Source organism: Macrobrachium rosenbergii, chromosome 50 (genome assembly GCF_040412425.1).
Source record: "Macrobrachium rosenbergii isolate ZJJX-2024 chromosome 50, ASM4041242v1, whole genome shotgun sequence".
NCBI lineage: Eukaryota > Metazoa > Arthropoda > Malacostraca > Decapoda > Palaemonidae > Macrobrachium > Macrobrachium rosenbergii.
The window spans coordinates 14,959,234-14,976,759 of record NC_089790.1 but is presented as its reverse complement, the minus strand read 5'-3'; the positions used below and the strand labels follow the sequence as shown (position 1 = coordinate 14,976,759).

Below are 17,526 nucleotides of genomic sequence, written 5' to 3'. Positions count from 1 at the left end.
GTTGTCTGGTTAATCCAGGATTTGTGAAGATTCAGACATTATTCTGAGTTCTTTAACCAAAGCTAATATATAGATGCATCATTATCACCTGTGTCCCTACAAGCATCATACCTCCAATACATTTTTATAACAATGAAGTGAAACAGCAATTGTGATTAACCAGCTCCTTCCAATGATCTCAGAAGAATGCAAGGTATACAAAACACTCACAAAAAATCTGTTCAGTTCACAGTTACATGAGTAACTCCAGGGAGAGAAAGCAAATTAAATTGAATTCTATTTAGTGATTTATGTTTTATTCTGTACTCAGTGTTTACTGTTTCTCTTTCAGGCTATTAAAGGGACACAGTCTATGTCTCATAAAAAAATGTTACATTTGCTGCTGACATGTAGTATGTATAATATATACTGTAGTTATGTTCCCAGTGGTTTAATCAGTACATGGTGAATGGGATAATCTGGGAAGATTTGAATGCAATGGATGATGAGAATTATGCAGTACCTTATACAGCCTGTACAGTGACCTAATTGAACAATGGTGCCAGAGTTTAATACCTAGATCAAGGATAAGAAATTTCATAGAACTCAAGTTTTTCTTCAATTCAGGATGCAAGTCAGCTGTAGAAGACCAAACAGGGTCACAATACTCAAAACATGGAAGAATCAAAGAATTAAAGAATTTTGATGCAAAGGGGATCCATTTCCCTACTTCTGCTAACAGTCATATTTAGAGTTTTGAGAGGCTTCAGTTCCATCCCTCACAATTTGCACCAAGCACTAATTTTATCTAAATCTCTGGTATGAGAATCTTCAAACACAAGGCTATACTCAGGAAATGTGATCAATGTAGTGAGAGTAACATCGTCTGCAAAAGTAAATAGTTTTTTTAAGACCAAATCCCATATCTTATGTATATTAGTAATGGGCCAATAATGCTACCTCAGGGAATGCCAGAGTGCATTCCATAGTGCCTGTCAACAACCAATCTTTGCAAGCTGTCTGTTAAAAATGCAATAATACATTAATATCAAGAAATGGTCCACCAACTCCCATCCATTTTAGGTATGACAACAAGAGCCACATGGTTATCATGGTCAAAAGTCACACTTGTGTCAAGATGAACTTCATAGCCACAATTTCCAATGGGTTTAAAAGGTCTTAGACTCTTTTATTTTAGAGGTTTTAGAATTGTTGTGTCGTGTCAGGAATAATCCAATTTAATATTGGTACTGCTATGTATAATTGTCAGGGTCATAAAAGTAAAGCAAGATTATTGAGTTATCATGTCTAAAAGTAGTATTTATATTACTGTTGCTGCGTACAGAATTGGGGAAAGGATGAAGCACAATAAACATGCCTGACCAGGATGCAAGGTCTGTCTCTTGTTTTGTGTTGGTGAGACATCGTACAATTTCTGTTAACTGACATCAAGCTGTGGATAAGAACAGTTCCCTGAATTAAGCAAGCAGCCACAAACAATCAAATTGCAGGTAATATTAATATTGATAGCTTCTGATTGATTACTGAGGGACAAGTTGACAGTGGTTTTTGGTCATTCCAGGTAAGAATCAGCTCCAGGGAGGAAAAGCAGAATGAAGCTAGGAATAAGCATCTTAATCTGCAGCAAGCAGCACACTTTGGAAGGCAGTGATTCAAGTAGAATCTTGGTGGCTTATCATCCATTCAGGTTAACAGCACTGAAAGATTTATTTTTTATTTAATGAAAAAGATCCTCCTAACTTGATGAATCTGTAGGCCTGCCTTCTTAAACGCTGGATCCTTTTTCCTAAACATTTTCAGTTTTTAAACTCTTGCATAAACTAAAACAACAACTTGGAATAGAGGAATAAGGAGAATGAACAATGACAGTAAAAGGAAAATAATGGGAGTATATACCATAAAAGTAGTGGATAAACAGGAAAATAGGGTAAATTGTGGAAAATGTATCCCTCCTATAAATATGGAAAATGTATCTCTCCTGTAACAACCCTATAGAAGAGGCTCTATATGGCATCATTTTTCACTCTGCTGCCATCTGACTGCTAAAATTCCTCTTAAAGCTTTATTCCAAAAATCAGCCTTGTGTTATTCTATCCCGTTTGCATAACCTGCCTGCATTGCTTCTGTGTTTTTTTTTTTTTTATTTATCCTTAGTCCCACCTCTCTAGCTCTGTTACGTAAGCTTTTTTAAATCAAGTGGTGTTTTACTAACAGGTGCGTCATTTCAGATTTTTTATGGGGGGGTGAAGGCGGTTTGGCAAGCGAAACGAGCCTAATCACCTGGGGTTTTTTTATTTTGAGCTATTTTATGTGCTTTTTGAAGCACATAAAATAGATAGATAGACAGACAAATATAACTTAATGTGATGACACGTTTGAATTTCGGTAGGAGTAATGGAAAACCAGCTGCTGTTACTTCTTGGGGCTTGGTGGGATGAGGGGGCGGAAAGTTGAGGCTTGGGGGGGCAACTTGAGTCTTGGGGGTCAGTTGCCCCACCCCCAGCAACCCCTAAATGACGCCCCTGTTTACTATTCATAATATCATTATCTGATTATTGTACTTCAGTCAAGTTTCCTTTCATCTCCAACAACTTTTTCCATTATAGAATCTATGAGAAGGGAAAACAACAAAGGTAAAAATAATATTTGTAGGATTCAAAATGCACTTGATAAGCATCAACATTGCATCTGTCTGGTTCATGGGTAATTGCAGTTAGTTTTAACATTTGCTTGTGTTGAGATGGTTATTCAAAGCAAGTAAATTCTTCTTATAACTGATTTTTTAAATCTAGTTATTAATACACTAAAAATATTCACAGGATTCAAAGTGGCACTGGAATTTGGAAATAATGGCTTATTGAAACCCCAAACCAAAATTAACTAAATAAAAAAAATCCACTGAACCTCATTGTAGAACTTACAAAAAGTCAACTTTTGAATTTACTAATTTATACTGATTTAATGTTACTTCTGTAGTTTCACTGTAGATCTAGAATAGATGAGATAGGCTGAATCGTTGTTGGCTTAGGGATGAATAAATTAATTAGTTGAGTAGGATTTATTGTTTTCATCTTAAAACTTTTGCCTCCCTCATACTTGTGAATTTTAGTTACCCCTTAAAACTTCAGCCTTGGAGATAAAACAATATCTCTCTCTCTCTCTCTCTCTCTCTCTCTCTCTCTCTCTCTCTCTCTCTCTCTCTCTCTCTCTCTCTCTCTCTCTCTCTCTGAGAGCCCTCAAAGAAAAGAAACACAAATCCTGACCGGTTTCGTAAGTTTTTTTTTTTTAATTAAACATAAATTCTTTTCCAGCTATGCTATACACCACTTACTTCAAAGGTCAGAACATAGTTCATAGTGCTTGGCATATATGCCTAAAATCTTTAAATTAGTCAATCAGAACATGGTTCAAAGGTCAGATAGACATTAAAAGCCGATAGATAATAAAAAAAACAACAGCAACATGCAACATAATTCCGGACCGGTTGATGCTGTTAGGTTTTTTCATTTTTTTTAAAGATACAAATTCTTTTCCTCCTGTACCATACATCACGTACTTCAAAGATAAGAACATAGTTCAAAGGCCAAATAAACATTAAAAACCCATAGATAATAAAAAACAAGACAGCAACAGCACAACATAATTCCTGACCGGTTTCTTTTGTTAGGTTTTTATTTTTTAAATATAAATTCTTTTCCACCTATACTATCGACCACACACTTCAAAAGTCAGAGCATATTTCAAAGGTCCGATAGACAGACAATTCAATAGATAAGAAACAACACCTAAAAACAACCAAAAAAACAATTCTTGCATCACGTGAAGTAAGAACCATTACTAAAACCGTTCCGTCACAAACGCCGCTCTTTTCCGCAGAGCTTTCGAGGGTGACATCCTTCAGTAAGTTCTCGCAAATACTCTTATATATTTCCCCCCTTTTACTTATACTTTTGACCTCGAATAAGGTCAGTTAAGGAGGTATTCGTTGACCTTTGTGGTTAATCGAGGTCACTGTCGGTTAACCAACAAAGTAACGAAGATGTGACGTCTCTGACCTGTTACCGTTTAGCCTCGCCGTCATTCATCTGTCAGGTCAAGAGATGATGACCCAGGTCATTGTGACGTCATCGGAGTAAAGTAGGTCTATTTTATTTTAGGGTTTTTTTTTTCTTTTAAGTCTGGGTTTTCGTTGCCATATGGTCGATAGGCTCAAGTTAGGCTAGGTTACGCCAGCCGTAACCCTAAAGTGCCATGTTTTTTCGTGGGCATTTTTTAGCTGGTATAGATTACACTTGATGCCCTTAGAGTCTTTAGATGGGATGAGGTTAGGCTAGGTCAATATGGTTGGCTTTAAAGTGAGTTAGGCTATCCCCTAGGGCTAAGTAATTTCTCAAGGATTAAACTACACCTTAGGCCCAATTGTCGAGAGTTAGACTGTGCCTTAGGGTTAATGAAATTGTTGAAGTGCACGGAGCTTGTTTTTGCTTTTGCAGATGTTTCAGTAAATCTGTGGAAGAGTCAAATTCGCTTTCGTTAATTCTACAGGAAAGGTCCGTATGGCGCTGTGTATAGTACCAGCCCCTCGCAGAAGAACGTAAAGAAATAAAAGACGCTGAATATTTCAAATTATCTTGCCTGTAGGCCATTGCATTATGGCCTACACACCCTTTTCCATATTGTTCAATTGAAAAATGTTAATAAATAGACAGTACTCTATCTCCATATGGAGTTCTTCACTGTGGGTGGTGTAATGCTGTCAGTACATGTTGCAAGGTGCGCCCCTTCGGCCCCTAGCTGCTGCAACCCCTTTCATTCTTTTTACTGTACAGTACTCCCATTCACATTCTCTTTCTTCCATCTTTTGTCCAACCTCTCCTAACAATTGATTCATAGTGCAACTGCAAGGTTTTCCTTCAGTTACACCTTTCAAACCTTTTTACTCTCAATTTCCCTTTCAGCATGGAACAACCTCATAGGTTCCAGCGCCTGGCCTGTGCCCTAAATCTTGTACTGTATTCCAATATGGAGCACTTCTGTAGAATTACCCGTGCTTTCTTCCACAGGTTACGGCCTGCTTTCAAGTTGGTCAAAGACATGCTGCTTTTCAGCAGAGATGTATCTTAACCTATCGTATCCTAGGGTGCTGTGCCTTGACCTGTCCTAGAGGAGAAGGAGGGGGGGAGAGATGCCTTTACCACTCTTAGACTCCCCTTTCTTGAAGCTATTCTATTCAGCAGTATCACCTATGTTCCCTTTAAATAAGTAAATACGTGGCATAGGCCTATCGTTTTTTTTTTTTTAGACTAGTGGTATTGGACCTCCTAACCTAACCTAGGGTGACAAAGTGGTCCCTAGTGGAGAAGAAGCTGTTGGAGGTGTAATGAACTCCAGAGATTTTTCCTAGGTGCACGAACACAAATATTTATACTTAATGCCCACTGCAAACAACATTCTCATTTGTCCTTGTAGCTGCCCTGTAGGTTAGTAGTGCCGTCAGTAAAAATACTGATCACTTTCAGATAAAAGTTGATATTTATTTTTAAGTTTACATTAAAATCATTCTTATAAATACATATTTTAAGTTATATTTTTGTAGAGTTGCAAATGCACTGCTTGTTTCGTCTTATTTTATTGTTATTTTTTTTTTTATTCTGATTTCCAGGTCACAAGGATGGCTGAAGGTGGCTGGGGAGGATGTGGCCGTGGTGCCATCAGACACCATTCCCAGGGGATGGGGTATCTGGCACACCCACCACCCCCTTATCCAATGTGTTCTGTACCAAACTTCCCACCGCCACCCCCCTTTAACGGCTACATGCAGCCTCCTATACAGTACAGCGATCTGTACAGCAATGCGTCTGCGCCTGCGAGGCCAAACTGGGGATACGCAAATAGCTATAGTGTTCCAAACAGGATGCCGCAGATGGACAAGAGTTACGGCAGTTTTGACGTGAGTGCGACCATACATAATCATGTAAGTGAAATGGATAGGAATTATAACACAGGGGTTAACGATGGTAATATTCCCCAGAATGCCGGAAGAAGAACGTTTCCCAAAGAGAATATTTTTGCTGGTAATGACGTCCCGAATGAAAATGTGGGTGGGAATAATAATACCAGCAGGGGAAGAGGAGGTGCCCGAGGGCGGGGGACCGGAGGTCCAAACAGAGGCCGAAGAGGTGGGAGACGGCGACCATATGGGGGTGACAGGGGGGGAGGGGCAGGAGGAAGTGGTGGTAATTACACTGGCAGGCCAGACAGTGGTGACTTCCAAGACGAGGTCAATAATGACGAACTGAAGCGTGCTGGTAGGGACAGTGCCCTCGCAGAAACGGCCGCATTTATGAGGAATTTGAACATTGGCGCCAGCTCAGAGAGCTCTAATGCACCCCCTCAAGTTGAAGAAAGCTCGAGTGTTGCCCGAATGAGAGGAGTAAGCAGGAAGCGGCCAGGACGAGCAAGAAACGGAGGTTGGGGCCAGCAGAGGGATTACATAGAAGAGAAACAGGGGAAAGAATGGAAAAATCGCCAAGTAAAGACAGAATGTCAAGATGAGCAGCAGGTCAACAAAGCCACAAAACCAGTCAAGGAACGAAATGGTGCCAGTAACAAGCAACAGTGGAGCAATGTCGATTCAGAAAGTAAAGCTGCACCGGAAGTTACACCCATCAGTCGAAGCGAGGGCTTAATAGAGCAGCTGTCACGTGGTCTTTACGAGTGCATGGTATGCTGCGATCGCATCAAGCAGCCGCAGGCAATTTGGTCATGCCCCAGTTGTTACAATTGCTTCCATCTTGGATGCATAAAAAAATGGGCAAAGACTTCAGCTGGAGGTAAAGTACTGTGTTTATGTTAGAATAAGCTTCTATACTGGCAGCACCTAGCTGTTGCTGTTAGTTTTTTGGGATCATGTCATATTTTGGAGGGGTCACTGAGTAATGGTATGCAAGAGGCAAGGAAGCAGTTGAGAGAGAGAGAATTATGAATGATGAATTGATGGAGAAATGTGGAATCAAGGGGCCTGGAAAACAGAGCTCTTAATGATTCAGATGATTTTGACTTCTGATGAGAAGGGATGAGGAACAGTTGGCTACAAGGACAGAGAAAATTAGAAAGAGCTTATGTAATGTCTAACTGCATACTGTACTGTATAGTGGAAAACTTGATATAAAAAAAAATGTGCATGATCATGAGTATTTTGAAGAGTTGTTGAATGCTCAAATGCTGAAGAATGGAAAGTCACCTGGAATTTGATGGGATTACGAAAGATTCTGCTGTATGTGGTATAATTATGATATTAGCTGTTTAATATGTGCAAGGTAAGTATAAAGATTGGAATGATGACTGAGTCTACTGAAGGGAATAATCATTACTTGTTTCAATAAAAGCCAAGTACATTACATTGGCCTAATCTCCTTTTCACCCACCAGAGTATCATCATGGTCCTTGAATTTTTTAAAGCATCTAGAACTATTATCATGTACTTCGTCCTCTTGTTGATCACTTAGTGGTGGTAATTACCATATTTTCAGTTAATTTACCCTTTATTAAATATCTTTTTCTGCACTGAGCAAAATACTTTTACTGCAGTTTAATACTAGTTTATGAAAAAGGAAACAAGTTGATAATTGGTTTATAAAAATTTTTTAGCATATGAAATTTTCTGAAACTGAACATCTTACTTTTACACACTTTTAAACCCCCCATTTTAATTTTCCTATTCATATTCCTTCTTTAATCTCATTCAGATGGTGGATGGCGATGTCCTGCTTGTCAGGGGTTCACAGCCAAAGTCCCAAACACTTACCTGTGCTTCTGTGGGAAAGTTCGAGAGCCAGAATGGAACCACCGAGAGACTCCTCATTCCTGCGGAGAAATTTGCGGTCGAAAACGCAAGATAGAGTGGTGTAAGCACAAGTGTAATATCCTCTGTCACCCAGGGCCATGCCCTCCTTGTAGTGCTTTCATCAGAAGGTTAGTTAAGAATTTCCTTCCATTGCAAGGGTTTCTTACCAGAATAGTCATTAAAACAGGCATTATCAGTGATATAACTATACAGTAATACCTCAATCTTACAAGATTTGAGTTGCTCGAAGTCACAGACACACGATGTTTTCATTGAAACCTAACTAATTATCGTGCGCGATTTTTTCACAGACACGACATTTGCAAATCCTCAAGAGAGAGAGAGAGAGAGAGTGAGAGATAAGGGTTGTCCTTACTTAAGAGAGTGAAATTATTTATCAATTATTTCGGAGAGAGAGAGAGAGGGGGGGAGATTGTCCTTACTTGAAATATCATGTTAAATTATTTATGAATTATTACGGAGAGAATAACATGAGAGAGCGAGAGAAAAATTATTCATGCGTTAGATATCAAAAGATGAAAATTCATGATTTATGAAGGAAAAAGAAAGAAGAGACAGAAAGACAGTACCAGAAATCCTTTGACATGCTGTGGGCAATGATTGACACATTTTGCAGCTTAGAAATCCTTTGTCACGCTGTGGGCAATGATTGACACTGATGACAGCTTAGCCCTCGCCCCTCTCTTCACAGGTTTCTCAAAAGGTCAGGAAATTATCTTTGTTTGTTTAAAATATCACAGTTTACTATCAAAATGTATAAATTTTGTAATTACAGATTTATTATTATTATTTAATATTATTATTATTATTATTATTATTATTATTATTATTATTATTATTATTATTTGGAAATTAGTACTTAATATTAGGTAAATCATTTATTTATCACAAAACAAATAAACATATACATGTAACCATTAAAATTCTCTCATCTCTGTAAGAGACAAGAGAATTTTTAGGGTTACATGTATATGTTTATATGTTTTGTATGATAAAATAAATTATTTACCTAATAATAAGTACTAATTTTCAAATATAAGATTAACAAGATTAAAAAACAACAATAATAATAATAATATAACTGTAATTACAAAATTTATACATTTCTATAATTTCTATAGTAAATCATGTGATATTTAAAACAAACAAATATCATTTCCCGATCTTTTGAGAAACCTTTGAAGAGAGGGGCAAGGGCAAAGCTGTCGGATGTGTCAATCGTTGCCCAGTGTGTCAAAGGATTTCTCTCTCTCTCTCTCTCTCTCTCTCTCTCTCTCTCTCTCTCTCTCTCTCTCTCTCTCTCTCTCTCTCTCTCTTAGTTAGTGCTTACACATTTTTACAACAACTTACCTGTCTTTACCTGTACAGTAGAGAGTTTAAATTGATCTAATTTTACCTGTACCGTCTATGAACTGTGAATGCGCTAGTGTGGCAAATATGTTCTAAAACATAGAGACATAATAACTAAGAGTTGTATTAGTCCAAATAAAAAACAATGTTTGTTCATGGAAAAGCATTTCAGAACAAAGAGAAAGAGATGTAGGATAAAGAAGTTATTAAAAAGAGGTTGAGATGACTTCTAAAAATAGATCAGTTGGAAAAGTAGAGGGAGAGAAATTCTCTTCGAAAACTCTATTTTTATGTCGACCATTTATTTCTTTTTTTAAGGGTAATGTATTAAGCTAACTTTTAAATGAAATTACATAACTTAAATTTAAAAGTTAGCTTAATAATTTGAGAGCATGATTAGGGTCATATTTAGTGTTTAAACTTTAGAAGTAAGCATTTATTAGCATTTCTAGAGACCGTGCCAAACTTACAAAAATTCGCCTTGCGCGAGGGTTTCTGGAACCTAACCTCACATAAGTTTAGAGTATGACTGTAATTTTATATAAGTAACTTACCAAGTACTGTAATTACATAGATAGCTAACAATTTCTAATAACCAGCAGCTAAAATTTGAAAATTTGCAGTAGCGATTCTTTTGTTTATTTTGGTGTAAGCAGCTAGCCCCGCCCGCTTTCGGGGAAGACAGAATTAGGAAAGCTAATGCTAGGAGTGACCAATCTTTTGCTAGTCAGCATTCTTCTAAATCTTCGTCGGATGTTCCTGTAATTTCTGTTATGTCTCCTAATCCCAGTCCTTCAGCTTTACAACCTGCTCCCGTTCCCAGCTCTCATACTTACGACCCCAATGCCGTTGCCACTCTTGGGTGATTCAGTTCGTCAAATTATGAACAGATAGTGTTAGTGGAGGAGCTGGCTGTCCGTCCTGCCGACTCTCCTAGGCGAAGGTCCCTGACACACTCCCCCGCACCTGGGAGAAGTCATACCGGAGGCTCAAGGGAGATTGATGTGGTCTGCCCAAGGGCAGTCGGCCCCTCAGTCGCACCTGTTGCAGATTCCCAGGTGTAAACAAAATGCCGATGGAAGGGCATTTTCTCAGATGTGCACCGTCCTTCCTCCAGTTCTGAAGCATCGCGTCCCGATTGCAGGCTACAGAGGCACTTCAAGGATGAATCTAGAATGCTCAAGAGGTCTGCAGTGGATGCGTCTAGCACCCCTCAGGTGCCTTGTAAGAAAATGAAAGAGGCTGTTCCCTCTTGTAGTTTTTGGGACAGTCTGGAGCGTGTTTCGTCGGAGCACCCATTAGCGCCTGGGCTGTCCTCTGTTCCTGAGCGCTCTTCTTTGTTAGAGCGACCTCCAGCTCCCAATTTTGCATCTAGACGCTCTTCTCACGATGTAGCGGTTTTGGCAGTAGCGGCTGACCAACAGTTGACGCCAGAGCACTTATTGGCTCCACAGCAGCCATTGGCGCCAGAGCTTCCATTGCTGCCAAATACAGCTTCCGAGTGCTCTGTATCTTCCGAGCTTCCAGTAGCTCCCGATGAGCCAACGACAATTGATCTTGCTTCTTCACTCGTATGATGACAGTTTTTTCTTCTGCGGCACCAGTGGTGTTAGACCCGTCTCTGACTCCCATTCAGCAGCGCCTAGATGACATTTGGGCTTTTTGAAACCTCAGCCTCCTCCACCGAGTGCAGTTGATGCGCCTCTATCTTCAGTCTTGTCAGCCAAGGAGGAAACTCAAGATCAGAAAGAGGATACTCCTACCACGGCATATTCAGCCCTTTTGCTCTTCTTGCTTCGCTCCTTTTCCAACTTCTCTCCAGCAGCCCCTTCTCCGACTTTGTCTTTCCAGATGAGTAATCTTCAGTCTGAATCCTCCAAGCTCCCCAGATTGGTGCTTTCTACTTCAGCTAAGAAGGCCGTGAATGAAGTAGAGTGTTGGTTAGTGGACAAGAGAGAACAAGGGAAGGCTGTGTTCTGTTATCCTCCTTCATGCTTATTGCGGAGATATTCATATTACGCTACCCTGACTTTGTCTTTCCAGATGAGTAATCTTCAGTCTGAATCCTCCAAGCTCCCCAGATTGGTGCTTTCTACTTCAGCTAAGAAGGCCGTGAATGAAGTAGAGTGTTGGTTAGTGGACAAGAGAGAACAAGGGAAGGCTGTGTTCTGTTATCCTCCTTCATGCTTATTGCGGAGATATTCATATTACGCTACCGGGGAAGTTCCCTCTCTGGGTGTGTCAGCCTCTGCCCAGGGGGACTCTTCTGGACTCACTGAAGCCTCCCATAGGTCTGCCTTTTCAGCGGCGAAGGTTATGTTCTCTAAAACTGAACTTGATCACCTGTTGAAGAGCATTTTCAAAGTTTTTGAAGTGGTCAATTTCCTGGATTGGGCAGTGGGTACCCTGGCCAAGAAAATCCAGGACTTTCCTTCTGTTCTCACGGATTTATTTTCGGATCTTCTGGGCTTACTTTCCTGTATAGACGGGAATTAGAGATGCCTCTTGGAAATTAATCTCAACACGCGCTATGGGTAATTTAAAGAAGAGAGAGCCTTGGTGCTGTTATACATCCAAAGGGGTCACGTCTGTACAGAAATCGGCTCTTCTGTTCTCTCCTCTAGTGCGTGACTTCCTTTTCCCTCAGGCAGTAGTTAATGGTATCACTTCTGACGTGCAAAAGAAGTGAACACAAGATCTCCTGACCCAGTCTTCTAAATGCACTTGAGAGAATTTTTCCTTCAGTACCAAGTCTTCCTCTCCTGCACAGCTCCGGCCCTTTCGAGGCACCAGGCAAAGATTTCAGTCTAGGCCTTGTGCTAATGTCTATTTTTCCTCCAAGGCCATCAAAAAATCTTCATCCAAACTTTCTTCCAAAAAGTGAGGAAACTTTTCCTGGTGCAGCAGTGGGGATTCCCTTCATAGATTATCCACCCTTAGTCAAGAAACCCATCGTCATTAACTGCATATTCGAAAGGCTTGAGAAGGTTTTTGTCCCTCTCAGAGGAAGTTTCTGCTCTTCTTCAAAAAAGAGCAATAGAGGAAGTCACAGGTGTAGAACCAGAGGGATTTTACAATTGCCTTTTCGTGGATCCGGAGTCTTCAGGAGGATGGAGACCAGTGCTGGATGTCAGTGCACTGATTTTCTTCGTACAGAAGACAAAATCAGAATGGAGATGAACCTCTCAATTCTTGCAACCATTCGTCAAAAGGACTGGATGGTCTCCATAGACATGCAAGATGCGTACTTCCATGTCCCCATACATCCAGACTCGAGGAAGCACCTTCGCTTTGTCTTTCGGAACCAGATTTTTCAGTTCCAAGCACTATGCTTTGGACTTTCGACGACCCCTCAGGTTTTCACCCACATTCTCGCTCTGATAGCAGGTTGGCTTCATCTAGTGGGCATCAACATTGCGCTCTATCTGGACAACTGGCTCATTTGTTCTCCCACAAAGGAAGATTACATGGGGGACATTCAAAAGACTCTTGCTCTAGCGAAGGACTTGGAACTTTTGATCAACCTTCAAAAGTCTCAGCTGATTCCGTCTCAACAGTTAGTGTATTTGGGAATGAGCCTGAATTCTCGTCCTTTTCAGGCTTTTCCTGCATCCAAGAGGATAGAATCCTGTCTAAAGGTGATAGACGAATTTCTTGCTCTTCAAATGTGTTTGGCCAACAAGTAGATGAGCCTCTTAGGTACATTGGCTTGCATTGAGTAGTTTGTCTCCTTGGGAGACTTCATATGAGGGTACTCCAGTTTTACCTCAGAGACAACTGGGACTGAAAGAAATATACGGACTTGTTTGTGTTCCCAATCACCCAAGACATTAAGAAACATCTGCATTGGTGGAGATCCAAAAACAGGCTACTAGAAGGGAAGTCTGCCTTTCCTCAGAACCCAAGCTGAACTTCTATGCAGACGCATCTGACTTAGGTTGGGGCGCGATCCTGGAGGACAAGGAAGTCTCAGAAAGGTGGGCATCGAAACAGGAAACTTGGCACATAAACTTGAAAGAGCTGACTGCAATCAGTCTAGGATTGCAAGCCTTTGCTTCGGAAGTTCAAGACAAGACCATTGCAGTGCACTCGGACAATACAACCACCCTGGCCTACATAAGCAAGCAAGGGGGAACTCACTCCTTCTCCCTCTGCGAGGCATCGCGGGACCTTCTTCTCTGGGTTCCTCAAAATCAGACAAGAATGGTAACAAGATATGTGCAAGGCAAGATGAATGTACTAGCAGACCAGCTGAGTCACAGCAACCAGGTGATTCCCACGGAATTGACGTTAGACCCACTGGTATGCTTAGAGTTGTGGAAGCTGTGGGGAATGCCAACAGTAGACTTGTTTCCGAACTCCAAAAATCACCGCCTTCCACTTTATTTTTCTCCAGTTCCAGATCCCTCAGCATGGGCAACGGATGCCATGCTGTTGGACTGGTCCAACAAGATCCTGTATGCATTCCCTCCCTTCAGGATGGTAAGGGAAGTGATAAACAAATTCAGGTCTCACGAGAATACTTCGATGATCTTCATAGCTCCTTTTTGGTCTCTAAGGGAATGGTTTCCGGACCTGATAAGTCTCATGTCCTATTTCCCAAGACTACTTCCTCAAAAATGCAAGCTCCTCAGACAACCCCATCTCAGGCAATTCCATCAGGGGTTATTCAAACCAGCTCTGACAGGATTCAAACTATCAAGAAACTCCTCAGAGCCAAGGGATTTTCAAGAGCAACTGCACAAGCTATCTCTAGACGCAGGAGAGAGCCTTCAGCCAATGTCTACCAAAGCAAGTGGACTGTTTTCCACACTTGGTGCCGAGCAAATCATGTCTCTTCTTCTAAGACATCTTCAACAGAGATCACCAGTTTTCTATTATTCCTGAGAGCTTCTAAAGGCTTGTCCTCATCCGCTGTCAAAGGTTATAGGGCAATGTTAAGCTCTGTATTCAGGCTTAGAGGCCTAGTTATTTCTTCGGATTGGGATTTATCTGAACTTATTAAATTGTTCAATACGATGAAGCGCAAAGATTTACAGAAAGTTTCATGAACCTGGACATAGTACTTAGATGGTTTTCAGGTCCACCCTTTGAGCCTATTGATTCTGCTTCACTGAGGAATTTAACTAAGAAGACTTTATTCTTAGTAGCCTTGGTTACAGCCAAGAGAGTAAGTGAGATCAAAGCTCTGGATAGGAGAATTGGTTTCTGTAATGGAGATGTGATTTGCTCCTTTACTCTTGGCTTTCTCACTGAGAACGAAAATCCAACCAAACTTTGGCCTCGTTCTTTTAGCATTAAGAGCCTATCTCAGGTGGTAGGTTCGTTAGATGAGAAAAGATTCCTTTGTTCAGTAAGAGCTCTCAAGTGCTATCTCCATAAGACTGACAAAATAAGAGGTACGTCCGATCATCTTTGTTGTACATTGAAGAACCCTTCACGTCCTCTCTCAAAGAATGCCCTCTCTTTCTTTCTAAGAGATCTCATTCACTAGTCACATTCGCAATTGGGAGAAGAGCTTCTTATCTTTCTAAGGGTAAGAGTGCCTGAGATTAGAGACGTGCCTACGTCCTTGTCGTTCAGACATAATCTTTCTCTTGCCTCCATTCTCCACTCCACTTATTGGAGATATAAGTCAGTTTTTTCAGCACATTATCTACGCGATGTTGAAACAGTTTTTAATGATTGCAGTACCTTGAGTCCTTTATTGGTGGCTGGCACAGTGTTGGGGAAGGAAGCATTGGAAGCGTTCCTTCCACCCTTACTCTTCGTCTTGGTACTTGGTGTTGAATTTAGGGGAGCCTGGGGGTACTCTTGCACTGGGACACCCTCCAGGTCTTTTAATGGTTGGGTTATGGTGTTTTTAATCTTTTGGTGTAAGTATCAGCATTTTTATCTGGTGTTGTGCATCAGTACTGCACCCAGGGCAGAGGAAACTTTCTATACTTTGCTAGCGTTCGGAGAACTCCTTCGCTGCGAGGTCCCCACCTATATAGCAGGTGACACTTGGCTATACCGCCACATCTCTACAGGGTAAGATGAGTGCCACCATAGGCAGTATCTTCCTGCAGCAGCTTTCTTACCAGGTAAGGAACAACAAACATTGTATTAATGTTAAAGACCCCTTTCTGTTCTTAAATTATTACTTTTAATAATACTTGAGGTAGAATAAGTCCACGAATCCCACCCCCTCTCAATGTGGGAATCAGCTGTGTAATTACTTGTTAAGTTACTTATATAAAAATGACATTTATTTATAATAAAATAAAGTTTCATATATACTTACCAAGTAATTACAGAGTGGGAGCCCTCCCTCCTCCCCTTTCATGGATATTGTGACATGAATAAATTGAACCTTCTTGCTATGTTGCTGCGCTTCTTCCCCAGAAGTGGGCGGGGCTAGCTACTTACACCAAAATAAACAAAAAGAATCGCTACCATGAATTTTCAAATTTTAGCTGCAGGTTATTAGAGATTGTTAGCTAGCTATATAATTACTTGGTAAGTATGTATAAAACTTTATATATATTTATAAAACTTTATTATAAAAATTTCATTTTTCTTTGTTGTTCATTAGTGTTGCATACTTTTTTTGTATTTTTATTATTTTTAGTACTTTATATGATAGGTTTAGTATGTAAGAAAAGAATTAGCTAGTCATTTTCCAGTTACCTTTGTCTTGTCTCAAATAAATGTTTTACTGAATTATTTGTAAGTCCTTTTTGGGCCACATACTTTACTTAGAGTGTGTTTCTGCAGGAGCTGTCCTTGTGGAACAGAAACAAGAGAAGTGCGATGCAGCATAACTGAATCTTTCTTATGCGGAAACCCATGCAACAAGGATTTGAACTGTGGTGGACACAAGTGCTCCACGAAATGTCATGTTGGGGCATGCCAAGAATGTGCGGAAATTGTGAAGCAGAGTACGTGACTTGCTGTATGGGACTTATAAGTAATGCTAGTTAATCTACGTATTATTTTGTTGATATTATTTATATTAGTACTGTACATTTTGTTGTGTATGTTAGTGCGTTTACATCAGCAAATAGAAAATGTGTACATTGTCTTTTGCTTGCTAGGTTGTTATTGTGGTAAGGAAGACAGAGAAGTCCCTTGTACAGCAGAAAGTTTTGGGATTCTCAAGTACGAGTGTGGAAAAGAATGCTCTCGCTTACTGGAGTGTGGAAATCATAAATGTGCATCCAATTGTCATGCTGGAGATTGTCAGCGCTGTGAGAAGGCAATAGATGTTGTTCTGCGATGTCCTTGTGATAAGGTATGTCAATTTTCTTTTAGAAATGTTAATGATTAAGGAAAGTATATTTCAGAGTTTGAACAAGGTGTGCATGTTGATTGCCACAGATTTGAAGTATTATGAATAAGTAAAATAGAAAAAAAGATATGTACTTATAAAAGAAGAGCAGTATAAAATATTTACTTAAATTTTCAGGTTCCTTTAGAAAAGATATATGAACGAGATGGTGTTATCCCAAGGAAATCTTGCTCAGACCCTGTCCCCACTTGTGGTCAAATTTGTAGTCGTAAATTAAAATGTGGTGTCCCCGGGTCTTACCACGAGTGCCAGGCCATGTGCCACGAAGGGCCTTGTCCACCTTGTCCTCTCTCCACCCCCGTCAAGTGTCGTTGTGGTTCCTTAGATCAAGAAGTCAGTTGCAGTGAGTTAACGACTAAAGCCGACGAAGTACGTTGTAAGAGGGCATGCAGGAAGGTAAGTAATATCTTTTTTATTTTCTCTGCTAAATTTCACATTCGTAACAAATGCTAACCTCAATACATGAATTTGTTTATTTTCTGCTTAGAGAAGACAACAACGACTTTATATGTTTGTAAGTTATTGTATTTCTGGTCTTTCCTTAAATACAACACATGCATTTTTTGTTGATTTTAATAAGTTTTTTCCCATATTTCACATTTCATTCCCATTGCTCTTTGCTTGTTGATTGGTCGTCAGTCTCTTGTAAAAGTACCTAATGGGCTTACTTGAAACTTTGTGAATCTTGACTTATGAATTATTTTCTTTTGTGTTCCCATTAGACTTGATCTGTTCTTGAACCAAAAGGGGTCATTACAGACCTTGCCTTCTTTTTTCTAGGCATTTCACCCTTCCTCTTCAACTTAAACCTCCATCAACCTCAGTTTTTGCTTCAGCCAAATGATAATCAAATATGCTTCCAGCCAATCTTCTCACCATTATATCCATGATATTACTCTTCCATGTGGTACTCTGTACTAACTCAATGATGTACATAACTGTTGTGATACATTTGTCTTTAGATGTAAAAAGTGAG

At 40.1% G+C, this 17,526-nt stretch overlaps 1 protein-coding gene across 2 annotated transcripts in view; it reads left to right on the top strand.

Annotated features, from left to right (window-relative positions):
- The first annotated feature begins 3,818 nt into the window (after window positions 1-3,818).
- Window positions 3,819-17,526, top strand: part of stc (nuclear transcription factor, X-box binding stc) — a 29,343-nt gene continuing 15,635 nt past the window's right edge. The window contains exons 1-6 of one of the 2 annotated variants that reach the window (XM_067093926.1): window positions 3,819-3,900; window positions 5,663-6,833; window positions 7,749-7,974; window positions 15,977-16,140; window positions 16,297-16,493; window positions 16,668-16,946. In XM_067093926.1, the coding sequence (XP_066950027.1) occupies window positions 5,672-6,833; window positions 7,749-7,974; window positions 15,977-16,140; window positions 16,297-16,493; window positions 16,668-16,946 (2,028 nt within the window). In that variant the 5' untranslated portion in view covers window positions 3,819-3,900; window positions 5,663-5,671. Of the gene's footprint in view, window positions 4,138-5,662; window positions 6,834-7,748; window positions 7,975-15,976; window positions 16,141-16,296; window positions 16,494-16,667; window positions 16,947-17,526 lie in introns of both variants that reach the window. The other variant, XM_067093927.1, reaches the window with a different exon arrangement.